Source organism: Colletotrichum truncatum (assembly GCF_014235925.2).
Source record: "Colletotrichum truncatum strain CMES1059 chromosome Unknown Contig_0005, whole genome shotgun sequence".
Taxonomy (NCBI): Eukaryota; Fungi; Ascomycota; class Sordariomycetes; order Glomerellales; family Glomerellaceae; genus Colletotrichum; species Colletotrichum truncatum.
Window position 1 is genome coordinate 2,117,528 of NW_027222402.1, and position 18,191 is coordinate 2,135,718.

Here is an 18,191-nt window from a genome sequence, read left to right on the forward strand (position 1 = left end):
TAATAATCCCTAGGTTACTTAAATAATCGGATTGCTAGTAGATTCGAGGAAAAGAAGCTTTCTTCTACTAGTTTCCATAGATCCTAGTTACTCTCGCTTCTTCTCTCGTTAGTACGAAATCCCTACTTTTACCTAGGCTTAGGTATTTAGTTTAAGAAGTCGTCTCTTCTAGTATTAACCTTGCTAATCTACGGTTTATCCGTAGCAGAGTAGTAATTATAAAGTTAACTAAATTAATAGCAACTATAAGGTTTACTACTGATTAGTATAGGTTTTACAAGGGGTGAAACGGAATTCCGTTTGTTAATAACAAATAATAGTAAATTGGTTCTAATCGATAGTTTATGATAGTTGAAAGTAGTGTTGTTGACTAGAAGGTGGGGATATTCCCCCTTGGCCTGTCACGTGGGTCTGGGAGGCTTGGGCCTCTCAGCCTGGCGGGCGTGTGGCTGGAAGTGCCACACGACTCCGTATTCCAACTATCGCAACATAATGGGCTATGGGAGCCCTTCCTTCGTCTTGCGAGAGACGGCACCTTACAATGCTACTATTCTGCAGAGAATTCGGCAGCCGACCAGGACAATTTCATGAAGTATTCCAAGGATGGCGGCCAGACCTGGTCAAAGTGGGTTGCTGTATCTGGAGGTGATCGTCCCTCTCGCGATGGCATGGTTGGTGTCGCGCCCATTGATAATGACGGCAACCTAATGTGAGTGTTCTCTACATCATGCCAACATCATGGCCTGAGCTAACATTGATAAACCTTTAGCGCCGTCTTCGAGCATACAAGCAGCGCAAAGTTTAACGTTGACTACGTGATCTCTCATGACGACGGTTACACCTGGGGAGAGCGAGGAAGCCTCTACACAGCTCGGAACGGCAAGACTTCAGGTGCTCCTCAAGTCTACAACGTCTGGGGAACACTAGTAGCAAGCTTTATGACCAATGAAGACGTAGACAACGGCAAGGGATACGATTTCGCCGAGATGAAAGTCATCACTAGTGTAGATGGCGGCAAATCGTGGAGTGACAGTGTTGTCACCGGCGAGGCCAAATCTCACTGGCCTGGTATTTTCAATAGGGATCCTACGCACTTCTTGGCTTTATATTCGAAGGAGGGTGTTGGTGCTGTCAGCCAACTGTATGAACTGGCATATGCGCCTTTTCTCGTCGATCCCTCCCGTGAATAAATTTTTATTCGCGGCATACGTATCTGATGAGTAATGAAGGTTTAAATGTCTAGAATAAAAAGTACTACTCAATTGGGGTTTTCCATCAATGACTGAAGAGGAACTCGGGAGATAGAACAAGGTCGACCCGTACATGGAATGGCTGCACTTTTCTGTGACCTGCGCGCCTAAATATATTATTTCATTGCCAGGTGTTAAGAAACCAGCCAATTGACCGAAACTTTCAAGTTTTTGCAACCCAATCTTATGGGCAGTGTAAGGCAGCAAACATAATCTTGCGTGTCCATAGAAGTACAGGAGATGCGGAATAGGCACATGCGCATTGGAAACACCCATTTTTCAGATGCGCAATGCTCCATACATACATCCATATTACAACAACAATTATTTAGCTACACTAACTTATTAAAGCATCCTTTAAGATAAAAGAATTTGAATGAAGAAAAGAAAAGAAAAAAAAGCCATTTGAAAAACTCCAGCACAACCGGATTTGGGATGAGGGATGAGTGAGGGAGCCAGTGGCCCACTCTAGCTCTGTACACAGCAGGTGGCGACAGCTGATGGAGTGCCGCCACGCGGGGCAGTTGATAAGATAAGATAAGCAGTTCAATTGCGATAAGCAATTTTTTTGACTGCCTCAACTCGAACTTCAGTCGCATCCCAGCCACAATCAACACATATCCGACGGACGACTCCTCGACCAACGGCAAGATGCTTCGTCAAATGTAAGTCGCACCTACTCAAAAACTACAGTTACATGGATCAATCTAACATGACATTACAGAAAACCCCGTAACGCCCGCTCCAAGCGCGCGCTCGAGAAGCGCGAGCCCAAGGCTCAGTACGTCCCTCGATGCTTTCCAAACCAGTCGCCCCCGACCGCAAGCTAATTCCCACTTCCTACAGAGAGAACCCCAAGACTGCCCTCTTCCTCCGCGGTTCCTCCTGCTCGCAGGTCACACAGGATGCCCTGAACGAGCTCTACCAGCTGCGCCAGCCCCTGGCCAAGCGCTTCGTGAAGAAGAACGACATCCACCCCTTCGACAACGCCGACTCAATTGAATTCTTCTCCGAGAAGAACGACACCTCCATCGTTGTCTTTGGCCACACCTCCAAGAAGAGGCCCCACGCTCTCACCTTCGTCCGCACATTCAGCCACAAGGTTCTCGACATGCTCGAGCTCTACCTCGACCCTGAGTCTTTCCGCACCCTCGCCCAATTCAAGGGTAAGAAGGTGCCCATTGGCCTCAAGCCCATGCTCGTCTTCTCTGGCACTGCCTGGGACAGCCCTATCGCCAACGAGTACACCCACGCCCGCTCCTTCTTCATCGACTTTTTCAGAGGCGAGCAGACGGACAAGATCGACGTCGAGGGCCTGCAGTGGATCGTCTCCATCACCGCTGACGAGCCCTCGGGAAGCGACGCCGCCGACGCCAAGCCCGTAATCCGCCTGCGCGCTTACACGATCAGCACGAAGCGCAGCGGCCAGAAGGTCCCCCGCGTCGAAGTTAACGAGATCGGTCCCCGGATGGACTTCCGCGTCGGCCGTCAGCGCGAGCCGGACGAGGCCATGCTCAAGGAGGCCATGAAGAAACCGCGCGGCACCGAGGAGCGCACCAAGAAGAACATTTCTACGGACGCCATGGGTGACAAGATGGGTCGCGTCCACGTCGGTCGCCAGGACCTGGGCGAGCTGCAGACGCGCAAGATGAAGGGTCTGAAGCGCAGCAGGGACGTCACGAGCGACAACGAGGGAGACGACAAAGATGCTGCGGAGGAGGAGCCCAAGAAGAGCCGCAAGGCGTAATGGTAGTATGGCCGGCTTCCTTTATTGATGTATGTATTGAAGAATGTCAAAAAGCAGAGTGGGGGTTGCAGCGGAGGATCACTCGCAGGCGTTTATTGTTTTGGTCAAGGGGCATCCCACGGGTCGGAGTTTTGAGCTTCTTTCAGCAGATGGTCGGCAGATTACAAAAGCAGGAACAAAGTAAAAAGCATTTTAGACCTCATCTTTTTTGGGATTGGATACCATTTGATTCAAGGGGCTATCTACCTAGCTCCATCTTAATGTGACTCCGCTATGCTAACAAATGTACACGCCTCTATAATTTCAGATCGGATACCCTCCAGACTAGACGTTCACCACTCGGATCCCTCTTCCTCAGCAGCTCAATCGCCTTTTGCGCTCGTTCCAGCAGAGTCGCACCCTCGACAATCCTTTGCTTATTCGGTTTGATAATGCCGTCCTCGAGCAGCTTGGGAACGATCTCCCGCTGCATTTTCTCCTTGTAGAACTCGTTCTGCTGAGACGTCAGTATCGCATCCCTAACGGCCTTTTCTCAGAGAGTCAACTTACCGCCAGGTAAAAGTGTGTCCGGACCCCCTTCAACTCAACCCCCTCAGCCCACTCGCCAACAAGCGCATTGTTGACGTCCATCTCATACTCCGGCTCAACCTCCTCCGTCGCATCCCGGATGATAACGGGCAACATGACGGCCACCTTCGTTCCCTTCCTCGCGATCTTTGTCAACGGTCTCAGCGTCCCCTCAACGGACCCGATGCAGTCCAGCACAAACGGCACGCCATCCTGCCCGACAAAGCCCAGAATCTTTTCGGCAACGTTTGCGTCCCGATAACTGAACGTCTCCCTTGCGCCAATCTCCTTTAGATGTGCATGGTGTTTCTCGCTGGCGACGGCAAGCACATTTTTATACCCCCAATGCCGCAGAACCTGAAGCGCATATAGACCGACACTACTCGCGGCACCCCAAACCAGCACGGGCGCATCCTTCTCCTTGGGCTCCCAGCCAGCGGGTTTCGGCCAGGGCAACTCGAGTCCCAGATCTGCGGTAGCGGCGTGGAAGACGGTGATCAGATTCGTCGGCACCGTCACGGCCTCCTGGGGCGTGATATTCGCCGGCAGTTTGGACAAGAGGTAATCTGGCACCGTCGCGAACTCCTGTTGCCCGCGCTCGCGGAAGTCGCGGAAGGCAAACGTAAAGACCTGGTCGCCCGGCTTGAGGCGGTCCACGCCCGGACCGACGGCGACCACAGTGCCTGCGGCGCCGCCGCCGCCCATTACCTCGGGGTAGTTACAGAGAAGCCCGCCGTCAGCACGGTGGAGGTCTAGTGGGCTTGAGGCCGTCCACTCGTTGTGCATGAGGACCTCGCCGTCACCCGGGAGTTCGGTCTTACGGTCGAGGAGGACCAGGGGCTCCCGCTTAGCGACGGTCGCGACGGCCTTGTGTGTTTTTGGTATAGTTACCATGGCTGTAAGTCTGGATTGTGTATATGTATAAAGGCAAAGATGGATTGCTGTTCTTAACCCAAGCTACGAATAGGGGCCTAATCGTCAACGGACTTTTGCTATGCAGAGTGTGGTTGATGCCACTACGGCAGCGAATGAGCAACCTCATTATGTATTCATCTTCATCATCCCAAAATCGCTAAATAAACGTAGATCTTCAACCAAAAACATGCTATAACATAGACATCGGCGCCGATGGCTGAATAATTCTGGCGACACGGAGACCCTCGGCGCCGGGCCGTGTCGTGATTTCTAAGCCAAAGGAATATTCCATGTGGAGCCTGCGGCGCGCCCCCCCCCGCCGTCCCAGCGGCGCTCAGACGTCATGTAACTCAAAATAGGGACCGGCCATCATCACCCTATACGGAACCTGGTTTTTTTTTTGTCTGATGAAATCAAACGAAATGACCCTGATTACGTCAGTGCTGCGCATGGTCTGTATGGGGGCTTAGACTCGAGAGGTGTTGGTTTGAGTATGTTATGCCCCTGGATCATGCACACTAGATCACCCACATGCAGCTCACTACAAAGCCGCTGTGGTAGGGGTACGGTGATATCATTCTTCCTGGCCTGGGCAATCCATTCAAACGCCGGGCACACAATTCAATGTCCGTGCGTAGACGTATTTGAAGATGCGCATGTTTGTTGTAAGTATCTTCTATTCCCGCTCAACCCCGTCCTCGATCACGCTTTAAGTCTCATAGTAGGTGGTGACTCCATGGACGGCACAGGAGCGAGTATAAATGGATGCATTGAGTAGGTAGCACCGGAGGTTCCATCTACGTTGTCGTCAGAGCACGAGTTGTGATACGCATCTCTCGTGGTTGAAAGTATCGGCCCCTTGACGGGTCCAGCACCGATGGTTCCACTAAACCGGGTGGCTGGTGCACGGTCGGAAGGTCCCCCCCGGGAGCCGGATCCCTTCACCAGCGGCCGGATGTTCTCGAAAGTTGCCCGAAACCCGTGGAGCTCATGTTATAACAGGGAGTTTACATAGTCAGCGGCATCATATTTTGAATATTTCACGGAAAACGGACATCGCAGCATGATTTCAAATTCGCACAGGCAAAGCTAGCATCACGGTTGAACCATCAAGGTCAGATAGAAAATGGAGTGATATTCTTCTACTCAAAATCCAAATTTGGGTATTCAGCAGTCTGCCTGTTCTTGGCTCCCGAGTTGCTCAAAGGCAAACACAAGAACCCAGTTCCTCTCCTTGTGGTCGTCGAATGTCGAAAAACGTAAGAAAACAACCCAGAGAAATGTTTCGCTCGTCAGGGACCCCGTAGTGATACCCTTCAACTCCATCAAACGCCTTGCCGTCTGTATCGCTCATAATATCCAGTTGAACCCTCGGCGGAAAGAAGAATCGCCGTCTTCCCCCGCCACCATCTCAATCGTGCAAACCGATGCGATGGAACGATTACATGCGCGAAGGCTGGTTGAGAACGTTGGACCCCATGGGTCCTACAGGGACGACTCTTTGCGTGTCGATGCCGTGCTCGAGGTCGTAGCGGTACGTGGGCGGGTGTCCAACGTCGCGGAGGGCCCTCTTGACTCGCTGCCTCATTGAGGGCTTCTTCGTGTGTACTACCTCCGGCGAGGTCTCCTTCTCAAAGGAGTAGATGGTGGATGTCTCGGAAAAGGAGTCTCTGCCCATGGTTGCGGTGTTGGTGGTTGGAGATAATGCGGTGGTACTGTAGGTAGAGAGTATTTTGGCGGTTGTGTTGCTCGAGTCGAGAATGGGAGCGATGGCAATAAAGCGACCTTTATGTGTTGTGTTTTAGTGTTTAGAGATTGAGAGATGTCGGTGTGGGAGAAATGAATTGATTGATTATTGACGCAGGCCAAGAGTGAATACAAAAAAACTGCTCATGCGGCGTTCCCTAGTCCTCCTTATATGCTTCCAAGAGATGCACCGCCCCAGCATGTATCTAGAATGTAGGTTATCCCGCAGGAACACCCCCCCTCCACCCCAGGGGATAAATGGCGAACCAGTGGAATGGCGCGTTTCCAAACGGGCGTAGAACACGCATGGTCCGAATCATGCAAAACTAAGCGTTCTGTCAACACCACCTCTATCCCAATCCATCCATCCATCCCATATGTTGCACTTTCTTGAACCTTCATACGTACCACACATACGCCCCCAAGTCCATCACCCCCGCCTTTTTCTACCTTTGGCCAACCACAAGCCCCAGATTGGCACCAAGCCAGTCCCACATATTGCGTAGCTCAGCCAGGGAAGCAAGCCGGTGTTTTCGAACATGGGGGTGCTTGTGAAAGCTTGTGAGCTTATCCATATTCCCTTTTTTTCTCACCCCTGGGAAGTTTCTAACATAGTAAAGATAGCGGGGCCAAGAAAAAAAAAAAAAAAAACTCTTGAGAAGGAATCATCAATGCTTGTCAGTACCATTTCGCATTACGGCTTTCGTTCGTGACTCACGGTCAGGGTTTGATCTGCTGGGGACTGGTCGATGGCGATGCAAACTTGCCCAGCCAACTTAAAGAGGAGGTGCCAGTGGTGACAGTAGATGCAACCAGGGCTACCTCTGCGTCGATAATGTCGCCCAAACTCTAAGGGCGTTCTGCTCAACTGACAAAGAGCCAATAATGCTGCAGCTAAACTACTTGGCAAGCCATAACTCAGCCCCCCAAACAGGCCAAGGGCTCACCATGTTACCCATCGTCTGCCGCCGCGATACAGTCAGAAACTACTCCTGCTAATGGCGACGAGGAATGAACAATCCAGGCTGGGAGCGACGTTGGAAAGATGGAAAAAAAAAAAAAAAGGCTTCACGCAATCGCCTTACGACGGCCGCCATACCCAAATGAACTCGCCGTAAGCGACTGACGGAATCAGGCAACGCGGCCGTTCGGTTCACGGCACAACCAGGCAGGGCTCAAATTAAGCTCCCTGCTTGCGCAAACTGCCATGGTACAGGCGACTTCCGGCCCAAACCATACTGCCGCTACTAGGTAATAACTCTAGCGCTGTCGCCTTAGGGAAACCAACCCCTGGTGTTGCTGTCAGGTACTTCGTAAGTCAAATCGCAAGCACAAGGTGGGAAGTGGAGATTGTCGTTAGTCTACTGACAGGCTTGACGTCGAAATTGGCCTGAGTCACCCACCGAGTTTGGAATTTGCTTGTATCATGCAGGTTGGTTTGAACGACAAGTTCTAGACCTGGGGTGGGATTTCCATAGAAGGGAAACAGGGGATGCCGGCGTCCTGGAAGGATTCGCCGTGGATCCCCGTGACGACACCGGCAACACGGGACACGCCTCTCAGATGTCTTCTAGCTAATCAGAGCTCCTCTTTGAACGCAAGCTCCAGAAATCGAACCCTGCATAGATGACTCCAACTGTACAATTTTGTAGCCTGCGTATCGACGCGCAGCATTACGAATAGTCATCCACCAACACATATGCCAACATGCCCCTATAAATAAAATAAATAAATAAAAAAAAGAAGGCAGGGGCGTGTAGACTTACCAGTCCAGTTACGAACGACAAGGGTATCGTCATGTCACAAAATGTCGAACTGGCTCCCGCCGTTCCCTTGTTAGTCCTAGAGTGAGATAACAGACCCGGTTGGATCCTCCCAAAAAGACCATCTTCCAACCCCAGCAACACCCCCCCTCCCCCACCGTGACTCTTTTTCATCATCACAAGCATCAACATACGAATCCGCTAGAGCGTTCCCCCTCTTTCTCTCGTCGCGGCTGCTGGAATCGAACCCCAAAACCCCGGCCCCCAAAAAAGCTTGTCTCAAGCCCCAACGACGCCCCATCTCTCGGCGATCACCTCCCGTCTTGGCTTCAGGAACGCCCTGCTTTGCTGTGTAAATTGTTTCCTCCCTCCCCCTATCCTGCATGGCGAGAAGTTTGTGTTGGTCACCGGCCAGGCTTCTATGGACTTGCCGGTGGTATACTGTCACATTAGCATTAGGCTTCCGCGACGTCTGCCTGGTTGCCCGGATCACCAAAGTTCCAACCAAAGTTTCTCGCAAAGAACACCAGGTTTTGTGGGTTGAGGCCACGTACGTATCAATTTGATGGCTACTCTGTTGCCTGCATGTTTCTGCTAGCAAAATACTACGTTGACAGCCCCATACGTAGCAAGCTCATTGTCGTTGTCATCGACGCTGGGGGCTAGTATGGTTGTAGGTGAGCTATGCCAGCAGCTGCCCAACTCGACCATTCATTCTCACAACTCCCCCTTTTCCAAAACCAAAAGGACGGATAATTGCCTGCTAGATAGCTGTCACCTTATCATCATCATACAAGGAACCGTCACATAGATGAACTTAATTTCCGAGAAAGACACTGCAGCTATTGAACGGCCTCACTCAGACCTCTAGACTTTCCAACAGAAAACCTCAATCTCTCTAGTGAAGATGCTGCGATACTTCCCTGGCGAAGAGAAAGCAAAAGGGAGCTCCGAGGCCGCGTCAACTCCAAAGTATCCTTCATCTTGACTCAACCATGGCCACGATATCCACCGATATTGCCAGGCATCCCTCTAGACAGAGCACAGGGTCGTCCCGGCCGTCGACCGTTCCTGACCCAGACATACTCTCTAACGGCCCACTGTTAAGGGAAGGCTGACATCTAAAACAAATTCTGGCGGCTTAAATCCCTGAGGTGTGATCTTCAGGCATCATGGGCGTGTCCTTCCTCGTCGAGCGTTGGCTGGGGAGACCCAGGTGTCCGGACTAGGTAAGGGAGACTCTCAAAAAGAAAAAGTCGCGTGGAAGTCTGTCTAGTGTTTTGTGTTCATCTCTGCAGCCCGGTCACTCATGTAGATATGTCTAGTTGGCACCAGGTATGGGTGCCTCCGGTAGGTGATTATATAGTTCGAGACCCCGACAAAGGTTCATGCCCTTTCTTCGGCAGTTTACACCTTCGGTTGAAGATTCCTTTCCCTCATCCATCCTTGGCCACTATTGCCAGCCAAAGATCGTGAGACGTTCGACAGGCTGTGAGCAGTTTTATACGAAAAACGTTTCAATTAGCCTAGGCCGCGGCAGGATAATCACCATCAAAGGGACAGCGTGAGACGAAGAACATCAGTAGTCTGGCATCCACATTTCGGTACACATTCCTGCGCCAATTTGGGACTCTTCAGTACCGGGGATCTTATTTTATGGCTTCTAGTGATAATGATGGATCAAGGTTTCCAAAAGAAATAGCCAAGGACTTCGCAGGGCCCTGTCAATGGTGGTCATGCCGCATGAATCTCATAAAGTTCTATCCAAACACCTCCTCACTATGGTTGCTCAACCTCGTCCTCGCCGCCGCCGCCATCCTCTTCCCCCCTGTCTTGTGCCGTGTCGCTAGTATTTGTGCCTTCCGTAGACCCATCCTTTCCCCGTTCAGACTCCGGGCCTGCGTCCTCCTCTTGCTTTTCTACCTTCCACACGCCCCCCTTGAGCACCGTACAGGCGGCTCTCAGCAAATCTCTATGTTCACATCCAATCTTATGACAAAGCGTAGAAGCGACGGTCATCGTCAACCCGGGTAGCACGCTTGGGTCCCCGGCTTCCCACCTCCGCATCTCGTCGTATGTGTCGTCTAGGAGCAACCTCGCATGATGGTGAGCTTCCTCGTTGCTCCTTACCTTGCTGTACAAGAAGAATACTCCGTGACGGATAGTGTTCTCTGCCATGCATACCCCCATCTCGACAATGTCGGGCCTTGACCCCGCGCTCGTCGGTGCCCGGTACCGCATGTACCCCTGACTCGTCAGGTGCGCCAGTACACTGATGCCTGCCAGCTCCTGTATGGGCAGGGCGCGGATGTGTGCGATTTGACGGAACCGTACGTCCTGGCGGTTCGAATCGTGGATCTCCTTCAGTGCCAGGTGCCAGCCGTCCGGCGGCGGTGCGTCGCGGAGAACAACGTCCTGGTGGATCAGGGACTTTACGCAGGGGTCACGCCGCGGTACAACGTCGTCCCTGTATCTGATGGAGTGTGTCTCCAAGTCCGCAATCGTGGAGCACTGCCACAGCGCTCTCTTAAGATTGGAGCGGATGAGGCCCGCCTTGGATGCATCTTGCAGGTCGTACTCTTCCCAGAAGGCTAGGAAGGCACCGTTGACGACCTCTTCAATATTGCGCTCGCGTCTTTCCAGCTCGTGGATGATATCAAATGTGTCTATAGGTAAGACCTCCCGCTCCCGTGTATCTGAAGCGAGGATATGATTGCAGGGTGCGCAGGGGTAGCGCCTGGTGTTGATTTTGGTCACGGCATGCTCATACCGGTCCAACAGATCGCGGTTTCTTTTGCAAGTGGCTCGGAGAGCTTGAATTTCTGGGAAGCCTGCTCGCTCTGCGACGAGCAGGAGGAGATGATCGGGTAAGAGGGACATTATCCAAGATAAAAAGGGTAGTTATGTGTAAGTGTGTGGAAAGGTGAAGAAGTGTCGACTGAGTCGACCAAGACTCGAAATGGTAGAAACCGGCCCTCAAGGTGTGGATTGAATACTTCTGCCCCTTGTGTGTTCTGAAGCTGGTTGCACGATGTGATATCGAGGCTGGAAGCACCCACGTCAACGAAAGATTTGGGGCGAAAGCGGCAGAACGTCACTACCGTGTGACAGCTGGTAATGCCACGTGCAGTATCGAAAAGAAAACTTGAAAGTTTAGACAGGATGAGATGGAAAGCTGAGACCGTTGAGAGAAGCAAGGCGCAAGTGCGAACCCGGCTGCCTTTTCATCTTGCGACGAACCCATCCGGGTTCTCAATTGATGATGGCGACTGCACTCCGCCCCAGATTTGTCTAGATCAAAAGTGGTGTCAAAAGATGGATCATTCGAAAAAGAGACGCAAGTCACGCAGCACTAGTCATGGATCTGTGTGGCATTGAGGGTTTCTGTGCTTGCGCCGTTGCGATGAAGACACTTGTGGTTGTGGAATTCCAAGTAGAGAGGGGGATTTGATGTTGGTATCGCGGGGTAGAATGATGACATGGGGACCATGGGGACTCAACCGCACACATCAATTACTTACAAAAACTTGCAAAAGGTCAAAAGAAAGCGCTGACACAATGGGGGTATAGTTGGTTCAGATCATGCCTTTGCGACCTGCTCCCTGTCTCTTGGCTGGGTTGATTATGAACCTGAAGTACTCCAGATGGTCATGGTGGGGTGTTGGACAGAAACCCGCCAAGACCCCCACTGCAATCGAGACTGCCTTTTCAATAGTAGAATAAATCTGTAAACGTGAAATAGTACCCATGATAGTTCATGAGCCTGTTGAATCCGACCGCCAGCAGTACTACAACCCGATACCGCAAGCGCTCTGCGCCTGAGCCCCGGTGTGAGTGCGACTACACCATCGTGGAGCGATTGACAGGGCGCCAAAATAAGATTGAGGGCCGCAAAGGTGCGGCCATGTATATCTCTGAACAATGAACAAGCTAATCGTACAAGTCCCTCCGCATTAAAGGACTTTCCCACACTCGCAACGCCGTCGCGGGAGATCGGTTTGCAATGGAGAACCTCGATAGAGTAGGCCTCACATCGCTAGCTATAGTCTTGCCGCAGATTGCGAGAATTGAATCGATTCCCAAACGCCGAGTATGCAATATCCATTACTGGGGTTCCGCCACCAGTTTTCCACCGTATCCTAATTGCTCCCCGTAAGAACATTTCGGCCAGAAAAGTTGTAAAATATAGAAATGGAATGTAAAAGCGCTCAGGGGAGCTAGTCCTTCTTCTTAGATCCGCCGGCAGTCTGCAACTTCATCTCGACCTTCTTCTGTCCGAGATCCACAATCCTGGGTAGCAACTTTTGTTGTTCGTCGAGCTCGACGATATCATCGCCCCCACCAATGCTCACGCTATTGACCAAAATGTTGGGAACGGTTTTGCGGCCAGTCTTCTCGCCCAGAAATGCTTGCAGCTGAGGGCCAAGGGGGTGCTTATCGAGTTCGACGACAAAGGGAGCCGGCTCGATCGAGTACTTGTTGAGCAAGATCTCTTTCGCCTTCTTCGAGTAGGGACAGTATGACTTGGAAAAGATGATGACTGTTCCAGCATTAGTTAAAGAAACATTTATCTTCACGCGACTAGAAACTGGGGCAACGTACCGGGCGACTTTTTGAGGATGGTGTTCAGCTCAACTTCAACAGCATGCTCCTCGTCGCTCTCCTCCTTCTTGTCTTCTTTTTTGCTCTCTGTGGCGACCTCCTTGGCGGTGCCCGTCTTTTCCTTCTTCTTGTCTTGGCCAGCAGCTGAGTTGCCCTTCCCAACAACCTCACTCGGCGGATCGGGCTTCAACGGCGACTTCTTGTTCGCGAGCTCCTTGGCCTTGTCCTCGGCGGCCTTCAACCTTCCTGCCATATCCTTGGCCAGCTTCGCATCGTCATCGTCAATGTCGCCGTCGGCATCCTTATCGACAGGCACGTGGCCAGCGGGCTTGCCCTTCTTTTGATCTAGCACCGCCTGGCCAGGTGGTGGTTTCTTGTTCAGGCCATTGACCGTCTTGTGGTAGAAGTCCTGGACGGTTCGCCCGTCCTTGACTTCGTTGGATCGAAGTGACGACGTGTAGAAGAGGACGAAGACGACGCCGATCATAACACCAATCAGAAGTGTGCGTAGTTGCCTTGGCGAAGGCATCGCGAGGGAGTCGCAGCGCTCGGCCGGCCGGGTCGGGAATTTATCTTACGAGATGGTTTGCGTCTGCAAGGAAGGGCGACTGCGAAAGTGGAAGCTCGGAGCTCAAAGGTGTGTCGCTCAGACAATGTCGCGATTGCTTCAGCTAGCTTGGGGGTGCCGATTGGGACGGTGCAACAATGGAAAGATCTTTTTTGGGAGACGTCCCTTGATTAATGTTACGGTAGCCAGCGGACGACAGATAAACCGAAAACAGGGATGCGATCTCGACACAATGGTTCCTCCCTGCGGCTCTGGTGTAGCAAAGTACTCGCGCAAGCCCAAGCGTTCCGGAGCTTCCCCAGCAATTGGGTGCTTTGAACGTTTCGAAAGAGAGGATGGTGGATTAGTAAAGCAAGAACAGTATATTTCCGTCAGTAGTCAGGCGAAATATTTCGGGTGTCGTAAGCGCAGCAATCGTGACAGTGAGTAGTGGTTATCGAGAAAAGGGGGCGGGGTGCTATTGTAGGTGTCGCGTTGTCGATTAGTGTGGTTATCTCGACTAGGGGAGAGTCAAAAGTTGGAGAGAAACAGAGATGGCGGCGTGGGAGCCGAAGAGCTGATGAGCTGGAAGTGGGATCGACAAAACTGGCTCTCGTGACTGACACTGAGCTCTGGGCAAAAAAGTACGGCTCCTCTTCTTCGTCTTAGTACAGGTTGACTTCGCTTCGAGGGGATAGAAAATGGGCAGGAATGTTCCTTCAGCTGGGGTGCGGCGGCGCGCACGTCGCCCAAATGGGCTTTTGAATTTGAGGACAGCACATGACTGGGAACGTATCCGTGGATAACGCCAAGATTAAAGTACCCCTACCCCGTACCTGCCTGCACCACACTATACTCAGAGCTGTAGTGGAGGCCCGTCCCGGTTCCTGCACCAATCAGTGGGGCATCTCTTCAGGACAGTTTACGTGCTTCTACCACACTGTACAAACGTTGAGTAAACCGTACCCTATTCACAGTGCATTCACCAAATGGCAACGCTCAGAGGATCACCAACTTGATACACCTGGCCCAGTATTTCTGTTCACTTAAGAAACAACCCGGCAGAGCTTGACACGTCGCGAAACAAAACAGTCGCCGCCTTCGCTACGTCTTCCTGGAGGGGAATGAAAGAAAACACTCCGAAATGATGTCAATCATCCGCCTCTCAATAACTTTAAAAAAAGAACTTCACACTTCACTACAACGAGTGCGCGGAATCCCTCAACGATCAGCGCGTACTAGAACCAAGGGAGACTGTTCGACCCGCCCGTGTTTCTTCAACCGCTTCAGAGAGAGATGCATTAGCAATTCGACGAGACAAACACTGTCTCCAGATCACTTGAGCGGATTCTTGTCACTCAATGAGCACAGGGATACGAGAGGCCAACTGACACAACGTCTCCAGTAGATAATCCGCTTTTCCACCCGTAACGGGGAACCTCTATCAAGGCCTGATACAAGCTAACACAGCAAGAGAACCTAGTGTATAACGAACATCTCAGGGGTCCTTTTTAATTACTTCGATACTGACTTTGTCCTCCAACAACACAAAAAACCGTATTATACCGAATGACGATCGTCACAGCCGATCGGAACAAACATTATACTTCCAAATAAAAAAAATATCCAAAAATATCCAGAACCCTATCATCCCGCTCGTGTCGCTCGCTGATCCCGCAGCAAGCCACAGCGTTGTCTATACATAGAAGGCGGCCCATCAACCACCGCTTAGTCATAACCGGGAGCCCATCATTCCAGTAGCGAGACACACATACGCATATCACAGGCTCAAGCACAGCTCAAAACCTGACATTTTCAGCGGCTAATGTCGATACCCATTGTGTTTTCCCGCCGAATGAGAGCGTAACAGACTCAGTGCCCCATCAAGGTGACGACTGTCGAAGCCGTCCGTGACTTTTTTTCGATTGTTGTCGTGCACCGTCGTGATGTCGATTCTGTCGTCTCCCAACTTCCCGCGCCCTGTGACCGTCTCCGTCATTCGTATCACGGGCTCGTTGTGGCCTACCACGGCGGAATCCCCTTCGTGATGGTGACCCCATAATGTTATGACTGTGTCATCTTTCGATGATGGTTGTCTTTGTGGTGCGTCCATGGGCAAATCTTGGGGTATTGGCAGAGCAATCTTTTCTGCCTCCATTCGGATCTGCTCAGCCCGTTTCTCCAACAACGAATGGTCATGTCTCGAGTGGGCATGTGTGGCGGCACGATGTCTATGCCGCTGGAGATGGATGTGGCGTGACGGGGCGGCAACAGCCGATGTCGAGAAGAGCAACAGCACTCCTAGATAAGCGATAGGCTGCATTATTGCCAACTTTCTTCGAGTGGTCGTAGTGTTTCTTTGGTGTCGGGTGGCTAGATGTAGTTGGTTTGGGACTATTGAATTCCGCTGCTTGTTTGATATTGTTCTGTATGGAAGTTCGAGATTAACTGCCGCGTGGGTCTGGAACGGCAGGCGCTGCAACGGTTTATATTCGAAAACCAACGTTTTCTGGAAACAAGGCGCGCCATACATATGACGAAAGAACATCACAACGTCATGCTCAACAACGCGTCTAGCACTGTCAGTCATTCCGACGTCAAACGGCTCCCGCCACCGACTGGAATGTTGTCCTTGTTCAAGGAGGGCGACAACGATTCAGACCCTGTGATGCAGCAGTGCGCAAGACTGAAGGGTCCTCTGTCTGAGTCAACCATCCAGTCCCTCCGCTCACGACACCACAATGGTCATAAATGATCAGTTCAAAACGCCTGGACTCCCCAGAGCCAAGAGAAATCCACGGAGCCCGTCGCTTCATCTGGTCTCACGTATTTGCCTCGACTCCAGGCTTGGACAAGGAGCAGCACACCACCTTCAATGCAAGTGCGCCTCGCGCGCATAGGGAGGATCTTTTTACATGAGATTTTCAGATTCGCCCACCATGACTACACCTTTCTCAACACCGCCAAATGCAGAAAACCATTCAATCCCTTGCTGACACACCCATAAATTGTAATTTCCGTGGCCAAAGTCGCTCAAATCCCTCGGCTTTGTCTGCCTAAAATGACAAGAAAGAGGGGGCAAGCGTCGCTTTGCAGTGATTAGATAAGAAACTTGCCTATTCAGGCCATCATGCCGCCTGTGACTGGTACGACTGAATTTCCTCGCGTCTCTGACCAAGCCCTCATGTCATCCTTCTCTCCCCGCTCGCCTCTCTTGAGTTCTCCTTTTCCTTCGGCTATTTCTTCCTCTTCCTCCTCTTCTTCATCTTCATAATCTCGGGCCGACATCATAGCTAAGTCAATCTTGTCTAGATCTAGGGTCCCCACGAGACATTTCTCAGCACGACTGCATGTAAGTCACCCCCGTCCCCAGCCCCCCGTAGGCATTTCACTTACACGCCTCTTGCGTCCAGACCGCCTCTCATTCGTGGCCAGGCTCACCCGGATCCCGAGAGAAAACACCTGCCACCATCAGGAATTCTGGACAAGACAGCATTGAAATCTAGCCAAAGAGCGCCGTCACAGCCTAGACCTTGGCGCTTGATCGACTGCGGGAACCAAGCCAGCCGGTCTCTCCACCGAACGAACGACGAAGCGGACTACATCACCGCCCGACATGTCTCACCACGACGTCCAGACCACGCCTCTCTTCGCTCCTCTTCAGGGCGGCTGTGCCTGTGGATACATCCGGTATTCCCTCAATGCCGCGCCTCTCTTCGTCCACTGCTGCTACTGCACCTCCTGCCAGCGTGAGACCGGCACTGCCTTCGCCGTCAACGCCCTCGTCGAGGGCGACGAGGTGACTCTCCTCCCCAGCGCCCCATCCGCCACGCTATCTCAGCCGCTAGCAACGTTCCCTTCTTCAGTTCTAGACCATTGGACCCCTAAGCAGTCCAGACCTGGCGGAATCACGGCTGATACCGACGAGGCGAATGGCCAGACGGTCGAGACCATAGGCTCGCCGGTTCTCCTCGCCGTTCCCACCGACTCAGGCGCACCTCATAACATAGCCCGCTGCCCTGCTTGCCTAACTGCCGTGTGGAGCAACTATGGCGCATGTCCCCTTCTCAAATTCCTGCGCGTCGGCACCCTCGACTCTCCCGCCCTTCTCCGCGGTCCAGACGTCCACATCTACGTGCGGAGCAAGCCGTCCTACATCCAGATCCCTGACGATGGAAAGCCGCGATTCGATGCGTTCTATCCCCAAAAGGATGACGCCTGGGGCTCCGAAGTGGTTGTGAGGCGACAAAAGCTGTTCGGTCGGATGATGGCCTGGAGAAAGGAGGTGGCTGCTAGCGGGTAGTGGATTTGTTGTCCTTAGCCAGACCCTGGCGTGACTTGATATTCGAGATTTCCTATTTTTCCTATATTTAGTAATTGTTCTTATCAGACCATAACAACATTAGACTCTCCAGGAGGTTGGATTCAACACCCCTTCGTCAATACACTTTCATCCCTCTCACTTTGTCTCCGCGCTAGGATCATGCTTTGCTAACGTGAAAATCGTTTCTGTGCATCATCCGTATGAAGGGAAGAGCTTGTCGGATACTGTCATCATAGAGAGTCAGCGGATGATGGCTCAATGGAAGCTATATTCTACGGAGGAAGCCGCTCGGCTGCACTCTGGACTCTCTCATGTGTTACTTACCGATATGCCCATCACATCATCTCGTACGTTTTCGGATTCAGCCGACAAACGAACACCCGCCTCCTTCTTTGCGAAGAATTTGCAAGGTCGACCACGTACGGCATATGTCCAAGTGGTTATTCAACCAAAAAAAAAAAAAAACGTGTCCTCTAGATCAACCATGTTCCAGCTTGTAGCGTTGAAGCGTGCTCCCTTTCATGAGGCCTCGGCTTCAGAACGCGAAAGTCCCGTGCCGTCAACTCTCTTCCACCTCCTCAACATCTCATCTTTCCCTCTGTAAGCTGTAATCGCAAGAAGACAGGCAGCAGGTAAAGAGCAAGGAAAATACCACATCACAATACCCAACTCTATCTCCATCTCAAAATGTTCCCTAAAAAAGAAAAAAATGACCACTATACACACTGTC

The 18,191-nt window shown here is 51.8% G+C and overlaps 8 protein-coding genes across 8 annotated transcripts; 3 read left to right on the top strand and 5 right to left on the bottom strand.

The window, feature by feature from the left end:
* Positions 1-587: 587 nt before the first annotated feature.
* Positions 588-1,190, top strand: CTRU02_208648 (bnr asp-box repeat domain protein; the record flags this gene model as incomplete). The annotated part of the gene is made up of 2 exons (XM_036724936.1): positions 588-709; positions 770-1,190. 2 exons carry the CDS (start codon positions 588-590, stop codon positions 1,188-1,190), a joined length of 543 nt encoding a protein of 180 aa, XP_036583568.1.
* A 711-nt stretch (positions 1,191-1,901) lies between these two features.
* Positions 1,902-2,997, top strand: CTRU02_208649 (brix domain-containing protein; the record flags this gene model as incomplete). Its single annotated transcript, XM_036724935.1, has 3 exons — positions 1,902-1,915; positions 1,975-2,031; positions 2,097-2,997. 3 exons carry the CDS (start codon positions 1,902-1,904, stop codon positions 2,995-2,997), a joined length of 972 nt encoding a protein of 323 aa, XP_036583567.1.
* Positions 2,998-3,292: 295 nt separating this feature from the next.
* On the bottom strand, positions 3,293-4,458 carry CTRU02_208650 (zinc-binding dehydrogenase; the record flags this gene model as incomplete). The annotated part of the gene is made up of 2 exons (XM_036724934.1): positions 3,293-3,490; positions 3,547-4,458. The coding sequence occupies 2 exons, from the start codon at positions 4,456-4,458 to the stop codon at positions 3,293-3,295; spliced, it is 1,110 nt and encodes a 369-aa protein (XP_036583566.1).
* A 1,462-nt stretch (positions 4,459-5,920) lies between these two features.
* On the bottom strand, positions 5,921-6,157 carry CTRU02_208651 (uncharacterized protein; the record flags this gene model as incomplete). The annotated part of the gene is made up of 1 exon (XM_036724933.1): positions 5,921-6,157. The coding sequence occupies one exon, from the start codon at positions 6,155-6,157 to the stop codon at positions 5,921-5,923; it is 237 nt and encodes a 78-aa protein (XP_036583565.1).
* A 3,610-nt stretch (positions 6,158-9,767) lies between these two features.
* On the bottom strand, positions 9,768-10,868 carry CTRU02_208652 (uncharacterized protein; the record flags this gene model as incomplete). The annotated part of the gene is made up of 1 exon (XM_036724932.1): positions 9,768-10,868. The coding sequence occupies one exon, from the start codon at positions 10,866-10,868 to the stop codon at positions 9,768-9,770; it is 1,101 nt and encodes a 366-aa protein (XP_036583564.1).
* A 1,337-nt stretch (positions 10,869-12,205) lies between these two features.
* CTRU02_208653 (glutaredoxin domain-containing protein) lies at positions 12,206-13,119 on the bottom strand (the record flags this gene model as incomplete). The annotated part of the gene is made up of 2 exons (XM_036724931.1): positions 12,206-12,528; positions 12,591-13,119. 2 exons carry the CDS (start codon positions 13,117-13,119, stop codon positions 12,206-12,208), a joined length of 852 nt encoding a protein of 283 aa, XP_036583563.1.
* A 1,840-nt stretch (positions 13,120-14,959) lies between these two features.
* On the bottom strand, positions 14,960-15,460 carry CTRU02_208654 (uncharacterized protein; the record flags this gene model as incomplete). Its single annotated transcript, XM_036724930.1, has 1 exon — positions 14,960-15,460. The coding sequence occupies one exon, from the start codon at positions 15,458-15,460 to the stop codon at positions 14,960-14,962; it is 501 nt and encodes a 166-aa protein (XP_036583562.1).
* A 1,293-nt stretch (positions 15,461-16,753) lies between these two features.
* Positions 16,754-17,440, top strand: CTRU02_208655 (glutathione-dependent aldehyde-activating protein; the record flags this gene model as incomplete). The annotated part of the gene is made up of 1 exon (XM_036724929.1): positions 16,754-17,440. The coding sequence occupies one exon, from the start codon at positions 16,754-16,756 to the stop codon at positions 17,438-17,440; it is 687 nt and encodes a 228-aa protein (XP_036583561.1).
* Positions 17,441-18,191: the final 751 nt, after the last annotated feature.